We start from the raw sequence: 16,703 nt of genomic DNA on the forward strand, positions 1-16,703 counted from the left end.
GGAAGTGGGTCGGGCTTATCAATCCCGGACCCAACAACCTACAAACTAACTAGTCAATTCAATCCAGCCGACTGAGCCTGTCAACCAGTCCAGCCGACTGGGTCAGCTGGATTTGACCCTCCAACAGATCAACCAACTATGCTGAAACCGCATGATTTTTCATAAAAAATTTGTTTGCACAATTATCTTAATGCACACAAGGATCAATTAACATGATCAGATCATTATCCAAAGCTCAGGGTTTCAAGAAACATTTACATGGTGCTTATACACAAAGCGCATGATAAATCTGTCTATCAAACCCCATTATGTATGTAATACTGATAACTTTCATGCATGAACCTCACTATCAACCTATCATGATGAACATGATTAACAAAGGATCAACCATTATGAACATAATTACATGCCTACACAGAAGAAAATGTTACATATATATAAGTTAAGAGAACCTGTGACAAAATTTTGAATCAGCATATATACCTTGTACAAGTGGAAAGAAATATACATATATATATATATATATATATATATATATATATATATATATATATTCTTACTCCACCCCACTCCATACCCAGCCGATCCATGTCGGTTGAGTCTGACAGCGCTTTCACAAGTCTAATCACAATCATGGTGATCCTTCTGGATGCGTAAAAACAATCTTGCTTATGACCAGAATTGCCGATCCACCCGAATCAAGCTTCACTCAGGAGAGACACAGATTATCATGTATCAACCCAACGTGATCTCAGCCCAAGAACAAAAAGAAACATGCAGCCCCACCTGACAGGGAGTCCCAGCTTAAATCCTAAACAGAAATCAGTTTGGACTGAGTCATAATAGTCCAACTTAGGTACACGTTCACACCCCCCATTCGATGAAACCAGAATCAATGTGAACCCCCCCTTCAACAAAGAAAACCACTACAGATTGACGTCTTTGACGTGAATCAAATCCAGAAACACGATTCCAAGTCAAGAATACAATTCCAAGAATACGATACCCCAAAACGAAATTTAATTTAAATAGCAACCATGATTTCAACAAGAAAGACAGTCAGTTTTCCTTTTTGTAAATTCATTTACATACACAGTAATTCCCTTTTCAACCAAATGAAAGGAAAATAAGCGAGCAAGAAGGGAAGTAAATCGGGCCATGGGGAACCATCCACGGTCCGCCCTTCCCCCAAGGTTCTTGAAGGGAAACATCCCTCTAAGGGTGTGCCATAGATTCCCATTGCAAATCAATATACGGAATCGAATCCATATTTGATTCCTCACACAGTTTCAAGAGAAGCATCGTACCTCTTTCGACATTCGGGGCTGCTACCGTGAGAAGGCGGTCTGTTTGCTCTAGCTGCTCCTACCGTCGTGAAGGCACGATCGGGAGGTTACGAATGAGAGGCGAGGATCGGTCTACCCTATGGCTTCCACTGCCGTGACACCAATCGAGAGGGGGCGAAAGAGATGAGAGACAAGAGGAAAATTTGGGAAAACAACGAGGAAAAAGGGGGAAAAGAGGCGAATGAGATGGGGGAGAAGTTACCGGCCTTTTCATGAAGAAGGAGGGTGCCTTTCGAAAATAGCGGAGGCCGTTACCCTTTCGTCGGCGGCTGCCCCCCCTCTCTCTTCCTTGCGATCATGGTTAGGGTTCTCTCTGAACCCTAACACATGCTAAAAAAAATTGAGCAACCCTTATTGGGTTGCCTTAATAAAAATTCTCCTTTATTGATTTAACAAGCGGGTCGGGTCTGGGTCGGCGACTCGGGATCCAAACCCGGTCGCGGTTTTGGACCCGCACCTCCCACTCAGTATGGGTTCTCGGATTGGATCCGCAGGGATCCAATCGTGGATCCCCAAAAACTCTTGTATAAGGGTCATAATGCCCCTATTCTTAATGATGCTTTCGGGGTCTTGGATCCAAAATATGGATCCCAGGCCCCAAAACATCTACTAACGAATATGTTATTACACCTCCACTCATACGGATTATTTTCTTCTTGACAAGAGTAGCTAGAGGAACAACATTTAAAGGTTGATTGAATCGAGTCCATGCCCATACTCCATTCTAATTCTAACAAATTTAGAAACTGCAAGGTTTCTTACTTGACAAGGTTAGGATATGAATGCCATTAAGATACTAATTGTCCTTACCATCTTCTTAATGGCTTGTGGTTGTGACCCTCGCCTTCAATAGATGGATCCCTCTATCAATGATTCGCCTCTTCCTCTTCTTCTGAGTTTTGTTGGCAACTATTTAAGGGCAGCGTTTTATCTCTCCTCCCACCTATTGACTCTTGGTATGACAGATCTAATTACCAAATGCACAACCAAGAGAGAGAGAGAGAGAGAGAGAGAGAGAGAGAGAGAGAGAGAGAGAGAGAGAGAGAGAGAGAGAGAGAGAGAGAGAGAGAGAGAGAGAGAGAGAACTGCCATAAAAAATTACCACCAGAGAGGAGCAGCTGACAGATCCCTCAGAGAGGAGGCGCTCGTTGGAAGGTGTGTCAGAGAAGAGGATGAGCTTGCCGGACTTTGCTGCATGAAGAAGGGGAATTCATAAAGGGTGAGCAGGGTCAACTTAAGACACAAGGACATTTTGAACTTTTCACAGCCATTTAACCATGGTCACTCATTGCTCATGGTTAACTTAACTCTCAGTTAACAGAACAACAAACATGTCCTAACGTGCCAAAAGGCAGGGATGATAGGTATTGACCATAAGGTAGGGATGCATTTGTCAATTAATCATATGTTAGGGATGGATATGTAAAAACCTTAAATTCAAATACATAAAATGCTTAGTTCTATTAGGTCTTTTTATAGTTTGCTCACAATTATGTTGTATAATAATAAGCTGAATAGCATGCATTTCCAAATTGAGAAATGTTCTACTTAAATTTGAATAAAAGTTTGGATGCTTACGTAAAGAAGGGTGCCTGAGGTTACCTGAAATGTAGGAGCGCATGACATGAGAAAAAGAAAAAAAAGCCAAAAGAGAAAGGTAAGAACTGCAGTGAAAATCAGTTATGGGCTACATATAAGGACTTTAAAGATAAGGGCATAAAAGCATTAGCAAATTACATCCAAGCCAGCTTAACTGCTTAGGTCATCCCCTGGCCACGGCTCCCTAGCAAACAGAAAAGGACAGAGTCTTTCCACACATACATCTACCAAGAAGTGTACTCTTCATTTGTCTGCACGGAAATCATATTTTAACTGGACTTTTTCTGAAACATTTCTTTAGATGGCAATCCTTAGGATGAAATTTTTTTTGTGGCTAGTCGTGTCTGTTAGTTATCACATGTTGATATTTTTATTATACATGAACACAATTTATTTTTGTTATGTAGTTTCTTATCTCCTGATCCTGTGCAAGTAATGTTCCTGTTTAGCTTCTGGATTTTAGCTTGCTCACTTTGAAAACTCATAGTAAGATTTCATACTTATCTTATCATGATGTCCTCTCTTTTCAGCTAAGGGATCTGGAGAAGGGTGTCGATATTCTTGTTGCAACCCCAGGCCGTTTGGTAGATTTGCTGGAGAGGGCAAGAGTCTCCTTACAAATGGTGAGGTACTTAGCTCTTGATGAGGCCGACCGGATGCTGGATATGGGCTTCGAGCCTCAAATTAGGAAAATAGTTGAGCAAATGGATATGCCACAACGTGGTATCAGACAAACAATGCTATTCAGTGCCACATTTCCTAAGGAGATACAGGTACTATTATGTTTATCCCCAATCCCGCCCCCTATTTTTTGCAACTATATCATCTTCTCATTTATTGTTGTTCTGCATTTTATTTTGTCCAAAGGTTTACTAAATATATTATATTTGATGTGCGTTTCCTCGACATTTATTATTTCCCGTCTCGTGTGTTTCCTTGAGTTAGAAGCTCTTACAGGCTTCTCTATGTGGTTGTGCATTCAGAGATTGGCTTCTGATTTCCTTTCAAGCTACATATTCCTAGCTGTGGGAAGGGTTGGTTCAAGCACTGATTTGATTGTTCAAAGAGTGGAATTTGTTCACGAGTCTGACAAAAGGAGCCACCTAATGGACCTCCTTCATGCCCAAAGAGCAAATGGAACCCATGGCAAGGTATGGACGGGTTTCTCATATCCCGGACTCATGAGTCATGTCCAGTTTGTTTGTAATATGGCAAGAGTAATAACCTACACAATTTTTTCTGTATGTTATGACATTTTATGTTGCTGCCACTCTGGTCATGTAATTGAAATCCTATTTCTGAAGCAGTATCAGAAGCCAGTGTAGTTACTAATTCTAGCTTTTTCTATGCAAACTGCAGCAAGCGCTCACTTTAGTTTTTGTGGAGACGAAAAAGGGGGCTGATTCATTGGAACACTGGCTGTGCATGAATGGATTTCCAGCAACAACAATTCATGGCGATAGGACACAGCAGGTAAGTTCTAATGGCATATCAATATTCAAAGAAAAATGCATTTTCCAGTTATAATCCATTTTGAGAACCATTGTTCTTTGTGTGCATGAACTTTTTCCTAACTCATTTATGTGGGTAGTATGAAATATGTGATTAGCAATCCAATTATCTTATGCTACTTGCAGCCATTTCTGTTTTTTGTTGGTTGAAAATTAGCAGATCATACCAAGAAAATGAAGTTTCTGAGACAGATCTATAAATGATGGTCAGTCTTTTGGACGATTTTCCTATATTATAACTGAATTAATTAAAAAAATACCCTTTGCTTAAAGAGATAGAGTATTCACTTTTTTTATTCTGGTTTATGTCAGCTAAAATCAATTATGGTGAACAAATATTATGTTATAATATAAGTTTTAATGTGCTTCTTGATGAAGATTCATGCTCAGCCCATCTGGTTCAAGCAACTCTGGATCCCTTGAATAGTTGAATGATACTTCATTAACTCTGATGCTAATTGCTTAGCCTCATCTTTACCCGGAATCAACTTTTTCACCACAGAATCAAGACGAGACAACATCTCTATCTAACGCCACCATTTTATCATAAAAGAGTAGAGTATTCAAGTATGATGCCACCACATATAGAGGGCTACGGAGATTTTTTGCCCATCTATTATCAATGATTTTCCAATATGGTATATACTTTTCCCCATGCCTTTGCCGAAAAGATCTAATTGTTTCTTTTGCTTGATTTATGGCATCACAGAAATAGCCTGTTGTTGTGCCTTCTCCATCTACCAATTTCAGAATCTTCACTAATGGCTCTATGGAAGGCATAACCTCATTTCCATTTTTCTAAAACTCATCATATTGGATTAGTCAAGTTACTTCTTTTCCATTCTCTTTATTTACAACTTCCAAATTTCTCTGCTCAGGCGATGCAACCATGTACCTCAACTCTTTTTCAAGTCTCAATACAGAATGTAGGCAAATCAAATGAGATGCAAACCTAGTGCCCCCTGGTCTTGAGAATTCCTTCCCTTTTGTGTGAGCTCTCATTACTTGCAAAGCTGCTTGCTTTGTGTACACAAATTTTGTACTCTTGCAGTATTCATTACCAATGCAACACGACTCAATTTATCAATATCTTCTAAGATAAGATCATTGCAATTAGCAGCACATGCAGTTTTAAACAAACCAGGGTATCTAAGTTCAACTATTGCCCCTGCTAATACATTATTGGACCCATTGTCAGTTATGAGTTGATCGGCATTTTCAGGTCCAATTTCATCAATAACAGAAGATAAGAAATTAGCAATGAATTCTCCAGTTTTTTCAACTCCTGGAATACCAGAAACACACTGCTTTAAAAAATATAGTGCCCCTTAACTGAACTTGCTAAGACATTTATATATGACCTTTTCTTAGTATCTGTCCATATATCAGACATAAGTGTGCAACCTGTCATAGACCATGATGATTCGACATCTAAAATATATTTATTTACTTTCTTTTTCACTGTTTCTAGCAATTTTGTTCTCAGTCTCACTGCTTGGAGGAATATATCCAGGGCCACTATTAGATATGGCTACAAGATCACAGAATTCTTTGGATCTCATAATATTAATTGGCAAATTATTCATAACTAGTTCATCAAAAAGCATGAAATCAAGACTCTTTCTCTTGTTTCTTCAACATGGCAGTCACAGTTTGTTGTACTATGCACCCCAAACCCGACAATGAAGCATGATTCAAGTGCCTACAAAAGTTGATGCACTTCCACATCCACTTGAGGATCCCATAAAAGACATAATTTTGTTGTGTTTGCCATTTCCCTTTCATATGGTTCAACTTTAGATCATGGATGAACATCTTTTTTTGTAATTCCAGACGAGTGATACTTGATGCGAGTGATTTTTCCTGAAAATTGGTCACCACAAAAATTACATTGCTCTTTAACATCTTTTTCTGTATTCATTTCATCCGAATTTGTATTTTTCTCTTCAATTTCAGATGCAAACTTCCACAAAGGGTATTTCTCACGCGGCAACTTCCTGTAATCTTCCCTTCTATAAACTGAAAATATTAACTGTAAAAGAAATTTTGGAGTCTATTTTCTTATTCTTAATTAAGACTCATTAGCAATAAATCATAACATAGTTGGCAATGATGATTTAAATACAAATGCTTAGACTAAGATCAATAAGGATGGCACAAAAGTTCTTACACAATATACAGCTGAACAGTAATTCCTGATGCACCCCATCTCAATTCTCTTTCTCCTGTTTTTTTCCAGATACAGGACAAATGAAAGGGATCACTGACTCACCATCCCCTTTCATTTGGATAAAAAAGGGAAGGTTCATCAGTGGTGAGCCGGTCCTCATGGGCACAACCCATCTCTTTCTCCTTTTTTTTGAACAAGGATGAGGGGTTATTCACGAGACGGTGACCCTTCCCCTCTTAATTTTGAGAGCTAGGGGAGCCGGAAGAAACCCAATCCATTAGCTCTACTCTTTGAGAAACAGGAGGAGCCGTGGCTCCTCCCAACACCCACATCCCAAATCAATACACACACACATAGAGAGAGATAGAGAGAGAGAGACTTGCCTGGCGTGAATAGTGAGGGTTCTGCACTCTGCACCTCTTAGTTGTCAAAAGCGGTGCCTAGGCAGAAGACTCCTCAATGGAGTAGGCGGGACCAAAAAAATAAAACATCAGGGAAAAGAAAAATATTACAATAAATAGTTAAATTTAGTAACAAACATATGATTGTAACTATGGATGAAGTGTGTAATTTAGTGTAACATGTCACAATTCATGAAATTGCATAATATTGAACATACACCAAAACTTAGGGCACACCATCGAATTACTCTCTCTCTCTCTCTCTCTATCTATCTATCTATATATATATATATATCAAATTATCCCGCCCCTTTTTCGCTAGGTCACTGTTAGGACTCTCCAAAAATCATAGTTTTTAGATGTTTTATACTCAATCTGAATCATTAGATGTGTTTATGATTGTTGTTGAATATAGAACATGTAATTGATTAAACATCTTTATGCTTAAATGTGTATTTTAAAAACGTAAAAAAATCATCGGTTGATATCGTACTAAAATTTTGTGATAAAATGTTCACATTTTTACATCAAATCAATTTAAAACAAAGTTTGTTTCTCAATAAATAAGTATTGATAAACACATCTAATTGTTGAAATTGAGCATAAAACACCTAAAAAATTGATTTTTGGAGGGTCTTACTTAATAGTGACGTAAAAAAATGGGACAAGATGAGCCATGTTCTCATATTTATATATAATTGAAAAAATAGATTTTATCTATGTGTGTAAGCAACAAAAATAAAAAAGAAGAAAAAAATCAGAGTGGAGGAGCGAGAGGAGGAAGAAGAAGAAAAAAGAAAAAAATGAGGGAAAAAGAAAAGGGAAAATGAAAGAAAAAGAGAAGGCGGAGGGGTGAAAGGAGGAAGAAGAAGAAAAAAAGAAAAAAAATAAGAAGGTAAAGAAGAAGAAAATGGGAGAACAAAAAAGAAGGCTTTTGGAGCGGAAGAAAAAAGAAAAAAGAAAAAAGAAAAAGAAGAAATGAAGGAAGGAGACAAAAAAGTAAAAAAATGACAACCATGTCCTTGCGGTCTAGGCAGGGAAACATAGGCACTGCCTACATTGCCTAGATGAAAAAAAATCCTACCTCCTAGACCCATAAGCCTAGACGATGGCCTTGCTCTTAGCCCACCTAGGCCACACTTTTGACAACTAAACTGCACTTTTCCCTACTCCTTCCCAAGGTTGTCTGTATCGTGCCGTATTGTACGATGCAGTATGATACGTATTGTTACGTTTGGGGTTTACGGGTTTATGATACGATATACACTCATATCGCGATACGAGTGTGTATCATACCCGTATCGGGTGTATCATAAGATACACCCCTGTATCGTGTTGTATCATACGATACAGGGCGTATCGTACGATACACCTTCAACGCACTTTAAAAAGGCTAATTTTTTTTTTCATTTTAGGTTTTTTTAACCTTTTGAGGGCCAACTTTTTCATTTTTCTAGAGGCTGTTAGAAGCACATTTTCTCTGTTTTTTTCACCCAAAGAAGTGGGTTAAGATTAAAAAAATGCATTTCCACCATTTTTTTACTCAAGAAAATGGGTTAAGGTAAAGTAATCTTTATTATGAATAAAATTACAAAGCCACTCTAAAATTTTTTTGCCAATCCGCGACAATTAAAGATTTATATAAAGGTAGAAATCAGGCTCGACACTCCTCCAATAAAGATGACATCTGATGATCCGACATAGCAATGGAGCACTCAAGTAATGAGTGAAAACCGATTGAAAATCGAGTGCAAATATTGTCATAATATTTTTGTTTATGTAGTATGAAAGTATAAGCCTTGTGGCATGTTCTTAATTGCAAGATATTTAATATTTTGTATTGTTCTTGTGCGATAGTTGATGCATGATGATGTCTTATGCAGCTCATAGAGACATAAATGCTTCATATGTGATTTTATGGTTTTATTTTGTGCAAATCATCATTGTTTGATGTGATATGATTTTTTTTAGAATTTTTACTAGTTTTTTCTTGATTTTTCTTGTTTTTTTTTGGATTTTTGATTTTTTTATTAAAAATTTATGATACGATATGGTGTTACTATTGGCTCGACCGATACGGGTAACAATACACTACTTACATCCTTGAGAGGGATGACTATGCAAACCCTTCACGAGTTGCACAAGAGGGCTCATTAGTAAGGAGTTAGGTAAGCTCCCTTTTAAGGTTTTTATTTTCAGTTTAGAATAAAGATAATGAAGGATTTGGATTTTAGATATTGGAATGTGAAATTGTGAAAAATGGATTGTGTGAAATAAACCCATATCGAAGGTGTTCCTCTATCCACCTATAAAAAGTGTCCTTTGTGCCTCTTTTACATCCGTGAATAGGCTCAATGCTTTAAGGCCCTTGAGATGAATATTTTGGGCCTTTACAAAAACAAACTTTAGTTCAGCCGTTTAATTCGTGTTATATTGAAAAACTCATGAAAAACATGAGATTTTCATTATAGGTGAATTTTTAAAAGTAGTGTTTAAAACACTAAATTCTGTTTTTTTTTTGCTTTTTTTTGCGAGAATTTCAAAATCTCAACGAGATTTGTGACCATGGGGGAAACACAATTTTGGTCAATATTTCAAGATACAAATGGTAGGATGTGGTGCTTGCTTTTGGTCCAAATTCATTACTTTAGGATGGTCATATTGCATTCAATTTTGCCATGCAATGTCTATTTTCTTCATTTAGGAAGTGATCAATATGTAATTATGTTCATAAACCTTGTTGGTTAGACATTGGGTGGTTTGGCTTCAGAAGATAGTTAAATGAAGGGAATGCATTTTGCTGGATTGTTTGTATGACGGACACTCTTCCATCTAGTATCTGTTCCTCTAGGTCCTTAAAGCGAAGAGTTATTTTTTTTATCCCCATGTGCTATGTTGTTCTCAAACGATATAAAATCCTTATCATGCATATCTGAATAAGAGGGCCATTATGTGGTTGAAAATCGAACCATTCTCTTGTTTTCTGGAAAGTATTTTTAATGAACTATTAGGTTTAAAGTGGAAAATACTACATTTCTTTGAAACACAAAAAGCTAGAACAAATAGAAAATATTAAACCGAATTCTTGCTTCTATCCCATTGTCGAAGTTTCTTCAATAGTGTGGTATAACAATGTCTTGGAGAGTAGAGTGCTAGATGTAAAAAGTTCTAGAGCTCTCGATGCTTGTGTGGGTAGGGTTGATAAAGTTGTGATTTTCAGATGTTCTTGCCTATACTCTTAAAAAATCTCTTTTCGAATTTCTCCTTTGTAAACTTATAAAACTTAATTTTCCAGAGAGATCTTCATATGTGCAGGTGTCACTTGCATTGGATGATGCTTCTGGTTGATTTCTTGTGTTTTCTTTTCGTTCTATTTAATTTTGTTTTCATTCTTGATCCTTCATTTTTGTTTTGGGGTTCATTGGATTGCCATTTGTTTTCCATGATTTACTCTAGACCAACCAAATTTTAGTTTTGCATAGTTTTATCATTTCATGATATGGAGTACTTGTGTATCTCATCTTCCGAGGTTTGTACTTAATTTTTTTAAGCAACAATCAATTTATTCCAGACTCATGCAAATTTACCATCTCTAATTTCAAAGAGTACGATGATGTTTTAAACAAAAAATCAAGAACATTCTCTCTCCTAAAGGCTTCAGTCACAAAATGCAATGCCTTTTATATCTTAAATGAAATATTATATGCAACATCATGTATGTGGGTTTTGAGCTGTCACATAGGTACAAGTAGGGATGCACACGAGCTGATCGGTATGTTCAAGCTCGGCTTGCCGAGGTAAATTGGTGTACATGCTCGGCCCAAGCCTGAACTGCTGGTGTTCAGGCTCGGCTCAGTTCGTTAAGCTTGTCCTGAGTGCAATGGACCGAGCCGAGCCTTAACTGGGCCGAGCCCAAGCCAAGCGCGGGTCACTCAGTGTTTCACAATTCTGAACACAACGGATCGAGCTGGCCAAAAGTGTTGCAGCTGAGTCAGAGCAGGCCATTCTTCGGCAAGAGGGAGGAATTTTCTGGTAGGAAGAGCCCGTCTCTGGCACGGAGGAAGGAGGCGTCGTGGGGGAAGCTTTTCGATGGTGCTGATGTGTTGAATCCCACGAGGCACCCTCTTCATCTCCTTGCACTCTTCGATGTATAGCTTTTGAAGGTTGGGCATCGCAGTCTCCTCCACCCACACACTTTCTAATCTTTCAAGTCTTAGAGGAAAGAGCCCTCTTAGCTTGGGAAAACCCCCTTCTGGCCCACCGTAATTCTTTCCCAACGTAAGCCTCATAGAGGTTAAGTTTTGCCAAATTTGGCAGCAATTGGAGGGAAGAAATTGGATCTTGGCTTAATCTGGAAAAGGTCAGTTCCAACCTAGCGAGGTTGCTGAGGGAGCTGATCCAACGTGACCACTCATTCATACATGCAAATATTTGGATATCTCCAAGACGTCTTGGTGGCTGCAACAGATATTCCAGTTGGAGACGCTCTGCTCTTCCTCACCAACACCACCTACACGAAGTGTAATCCGGTCCTTCATATTTGCAATGGAGGCGCAAAGGTGACTCCCATGTTCCCTTCTGACCATAAATATCACAAGATTTTTCAGTTTGGTCAAGTTACCCATCCCTTGAACAATCTCCGTGAGAGAAGAGAAAGAGAGAGGAAGAGGGATGGGAGCGAGAGAAGAGAGAGAGGAATGGGGATGGGAACGCCAGAGCGGGACGAGGCTTGACTCTCAAGAATCCTCATGAAGAGGTAAAGGGTTAGGCTAGACTCTCAAGAATCCTCGAGAAGAGGTAAAGGGACATGCTCGACTCTCGAGAATTCTCGAGATGAAGTAAAGGGACGGGGTGGGTCGGGTCGGGTCCAAAATACCCTCTACCAAACGAGTCGAGCCTTATCGAGCTCAACAGGTCGTTCAAGCTCGGCTCATTAGCTCGTTAAAGCTTCAGACGAAGGTTCAAGCTCAGGTCATTTACAACACGGACAAGCCCGAGCCAGCTTGGTTTGTTGTGCATCCCTAGGTACAAGTACAACACTGGGATCTTTAAAAAGGGTATGACTATACATACATACATATGCATATACATATACATGTATTGGTGTGTGTGTGTGTGTATATATATATATATATATATATATATATATATATATATATATATATATATATATATGGTGACTAGTTTGTGGGTTTGGATCAAGCTTGAATTATGAATAAAGTGATATTTGGAAAAAAATGTGAGGCAGGATATTTGGGTAAAAATAAGGGGCGGGTTGATATTTCGAGAAAGAAAAGAGAGGGAGGGATGGAAAATGGTGAAACAGGTGGAAGAAGAAGAACAATAAAGAAAAAGTTTTAAGATGATGTAGTACCTTCCCACCCTGACCTGCTCTCTCTCTCTCTCTACCTAGAGGAAGAGGGGGTCTTAGAGTAGGCCAGCACAATAGACCGAGCTAGCTCGGCTCATTTGTAAACTTAAATGAGCCTAGCTTAAGGCTTGAGCGGAGCTTGATCAGTCTGAAGAGCTTGTTAAGCTGGTTTAGGCTCAATGAAGCTCCGTTTATTAATAAATATATACTATAGTGTATGATGTTTATTAAAGCTAAACCATTGATCTTAAATCAATTCGATGGTTTGTATCTCTTTTATATAAACAAATATATAAAGAAAAATGTAAGGGATTAAAGTTTGAAACTTTGAATCATCTCATTCCTCTTTCTGGCTCCCTACACAACACCATCACTTCTTTGACTCTCTCCCTTACGTGCCCTCTCGAGCTCTCCCCCTTCCCTCTCTCTTGGGCTCTATGTAGGCAACAACAACATGTTGGTGGCAAGCATCTTAGCAGCCCATCAATGGAAGATGGTGATTTCAGCCCCCTTCTACTCCTATGTTCCCTGTACTCACTTGATCGGAAGAAGAATAAAGCTCTGTGGGTGTTTTACACCTGCCCTGTCTCCCATGCTGCAGATTGCAACCTTGTCTCTGCTCGACTAGGGTTTGAGATGTGCACGAGAGCCAAGCTCAATAGCATACACGAGGTGGATTAGAGTAGGGGCTCATCAAGCTCGAACCTTACTTAAGCACCTAGTAGTTGGGCCAAGTCGAGCTCATGTAGCTCAAGCTTGAATTGAACCCGGTTTGCGTGCACCCCTAGTTGGGAAGAAAGGGTAGGAGGTCATTGACTTGGATGATTTTTGACCTTTTAAAAAAATGTTTTTGGTATTGTCGGGTATGAGTTAGGTTAGACCTGAACCTACTTGGATTCCAACCCCGATGCATCATACATAGGTTATGAGGAAGATATCCTTTCTTTGTGTGTGTGTGTGTGTGTGCGCGCGCGCGGGGGTGTGTGTGCGGGCGTGCGCGCGCTGCGCCCGTTGCGCGTGTGTGCGTGTGTTAAACAAATTGTTTTGATTCGGGTCGGATCCGGACCTGACCCGGACCACCGCCTCTCGCCCTCTCGTCTCTTCCCGACTCTCTCTCTCGCTCGTCCACTGTCGCCGACCCGCGGCCATCGGCGACACGCGTACTCCGGAGGGCTTCTCTCCGGCAGCCTCCCCAGGTACGTTCTTCTTCTTCTCCTCTTTTCGTCTCTCTCTCTCTCTTTGCTTTGTCGTCTCTCTCGATCCCCTCTCTTTCTCCCTCAACTTTCCGTTGCGCAGGGAGGCGGTTGAGCCGCCTCCCTGCTGCCCTAAATCACCAGGGAGGGGCAAAGCCCCCTCCCTGCGACTCTTTTCAGCGAGGGAGGGGCCGAGCCCCTCCCAGCGACTTGTTTTGTAAGGGAGGGGCCGAGTCCCCCTCCCTGTGCCACTTTTGGGAGGGGAGGGGTCGAGCCCCTCCTCCCTGCTCCCTGCATCCCCTTATGGCAGGGGAGGGGTTGAGCCCCTCCTTGCTCCCTATCATGGCAGGGGAGGGGCTGAGCCGCCTCCTTGCTTCGTGTTATGACAGGGGAGGGGCTGAGCCCCCTCTCTGCTCTTGGTGTTGACAGGGGAGGGGGGGTCGAGCCCCTCCCTGATTCTTGTTACGGCAGAGGAGGGGCTCGCCCCCTTCCTCTCTGTTCCTTTTGTTCGGCAGGGGAGGGGCTGAGCCCCCTCTCTGCTTTGTGTTACGGTAGGGGAGGGGTTGAGCCCCCTCCATGCTCTTTGTTTTGACAGGGGAGGGGGTTGAGCCCCCTCCCAGCTCGTTGTTACAACAAGGGAGGGGCCGAGCCCCCTCCCTACTCCCTGTTACGGCAGGGGAGGGGGCCGAGCCCTCCCTGTGCCTCTTCTCTCATTAGGCAGGGGAGATCCTCTGCCTTCGCTGTTTTTCGGCAGGCGGGGGCGAGCTCCCTCGCCTCGCTTTTCCCTGGCATCAGGCGGGGGCTTCGCCCCCTGCCTATTTGTATTTCGACAGGCAGGGGAAAGGCCCCTTGCCTCCCTCTTAGTATGTTTGTTAGGCAGGGGCGAAGCCCCCTGCCTCTGTTCGTTGTTGACAGGCGGGGCTTTGACCCTGCCTCTCTTCTACTTTGTCAGGCAGGGGTGCAACCTTGCCTGCCCTCGCTTTATGAGGGCAGGGGTACAACCCCCTGCCTCCTCGGAGTCCCCTGACAGCAGGTCAGCAGGGGCTCGCAGCCCCTGCCCCTGCCCCTGCCCCTGCTTCTTGTGCTTATAGCAGGTGCGCAGGGGCACGATGCCCCTACCTCTGCTTCCCTTACGTCAGGATGACGACAGTGCCCCTGACCTTCTATTTTGGTATTAGCTTGCTAAGATTGTTACTTTTGCAGCTCGTGCGATGGACTTTGCTCGCGCTCTGCGACCCCAGCCGTCCACCGCTTACACTCACAGACGCAAACAAGCTTGCAACTCTCAAAGGTTGGGGAATGTTGCACGGAAGACAATTGAATTAAGTTCAATTAACTAAAAAGGGACCATTAAATAAATATATATATAGAAATATATATATTTATACGAGTACGCATTTAACTCAAGGATGCGGTTTCGCGATCCTTGTCCTTTACTTTGCCGTCGCGCATCGCCAAAGGTTTTGCGTTGCACTCCTGCTTACAGTCTTTACTTTGTCGTCGCGCTTTGCGCCAGACTCTTGCTTTTGCATGTGTTGTTTCTGCCTTGCTATTGCAGAGGACAGGAAGGTTCTTGCTCTTTGCTTATGCCTTACAGGCATCCTCGTGGAGGATGCAAGGGGCATTTACCACTCTCCCTCTTGCGACAAGAGTTCAATCGGGAGCTGGCGATACACCTTCGTCTAAGGAGAGGGATACCTCGCAAGGATCCTGGCTCTTCGTGTGCGCAGTCCTGCAGAGTCGACTTGAGATTTTAGGGAGCTGCGCAAAATCATCAAAGACTGCTCCAAATCGTAGCATTTGGAAGGATGTGACTGGCTGGTTCTGCTCGCCTTTTTGACATATCTCGGGTGATCCCGAATTGGGGGTTCGAGCGAACTTCTTAGCGGGTGTTCTGTTGAGAAACCCGTATCCCATCTATCGAGGCCAGTATCGAGTCATGCGAGACATGTAGATACCCCGATAGCGGATGTGATTCGAGATAATCACATGCATAATGTTGGCACAAGGTACTGTTGTTTCAAAAGATAAAGTAAAGTTGATAAACTTTACATCTTTGTGAAACACTCCTGTTGAGGCTTCTATTGAGGAGCTATACCCCCTTCATCCTAGAGTACTTGTAGTCGTGCACGACACGTCTAGTACTGCGATGATCGGATGAGACGGTCGTGCGACCTTGGATAGTGCTAAATGCACAATGCTGTAATCACATAAATGACCTCACATTCGCCTTCACAGGCAAGATGCTCGAGTGGTTTAATGACCCCAACATAGGATGGGTCGTTAGTTAAGCAACCCCTAACGCACCCATTCTCTTCTGGTTGTTCTGTCAAGGGAGAGGACAAAGCGGTACAAAACTACAATGGACAGGTTGTAAACAACCACCCCACGGGCAATGATCCGGCCTCCCCAGTCATTGGAGTTAAGTGGAAAGGGGCTACATTAGTTAGCTCAACACTTCTGCAGAAGTTGGATGCATCCGTGGCACAACCTCCTTTGGGGAATCCTCTCTCGGCTAAAGCCGACCCTTTAGGAGTGGACTCAACTAGCTATTCGGGTTATTGAAAATACATAGAATAACAAACGCTCGAACTAGTCTCAGTTGTTTCTACGTTTTGCCTGCGCGTACCCGCGGGCCAGTAATATCGAAACATAAAGTGTGTTCACACTAGTCGATCGCTTGCTTGCTCGGTAGTTCACTATGCTACTCGTTGAGCTGTGCACGCTTGTCAAGGCATTACTCTAGTTGGTTAAACTGCTTACGCAGTTTTTTGCGGAGTAATAAGGAGCTTCTCATACTAGTTAAATGCTTATAATAATAGCATTATGCCAGTTGCTACATATTAGCATGTGACTTGCTTTATCCCTTGGTCGAACTGTTTGGTGCTTATTGTGGCGTAGCACTTGTTGGCTTGCATCTCTTATGATTGATGTGATTGTATACAGCTCGTAATCTACGAACTGGTGGCAACTAGGATTGATGTGGCCGCTTGTCTTATAAGCTGCTTACATATTGTGATATAACTGCTGCCGTATGATTGCTTATCGTGTATAGCTTATGAATGACTTGCAATGCAATGGTTTATGCCTTACGATTAATTTAATTACTTGT

General features: G+C 41.5%; 1 protein-coding gene across 2 annotated transcripts in view; it reads left to right on the forward strand.

Moving 5' to 3' along the window:
• Positions 1-16,703, forward strand: part of LOC149815815 (DEAD-box ATP-dependent RNA helicase 11-like) — a 52,247-nt gene that overhangs the window by 17,411 nt on the left and 18,133 nt on the right. For both annotated transcript variants that reach the window (XM_089989226.1, XM_089989225.1), the window contains exons 4-6: positions 3,476-3,718; positions 3,929-4,096; positions 4,305-4,418. In XM_089989226.1, the coding sequence (XP_089845352.1) occupies positions 3,476-3,718; positions 3,929-4,096; positions 4,305-4,418 (525 nt within the window). The remainder of the gene's footprint in view (positions 1-3,475; positions 3,719-3,928; positions 4,097-4,304; positions 4,419-16,703) is intronic.

This window comes from Nuphar pumila, chromosome 15, assembly GCF_984573655.1.
Source record: "Nuphar pumila chromosome 15, dmNupPumi1.hap1.1, whole genome shotgun sequence".
Taxonomy (NCBI): domain Eukaryota; kingdom Viridiplantae; phylum Streptophyta; class Magnoliopsida; order Nymphaeales; family Nymphaeaceae; genus Nuphar; species Nuphar pumila.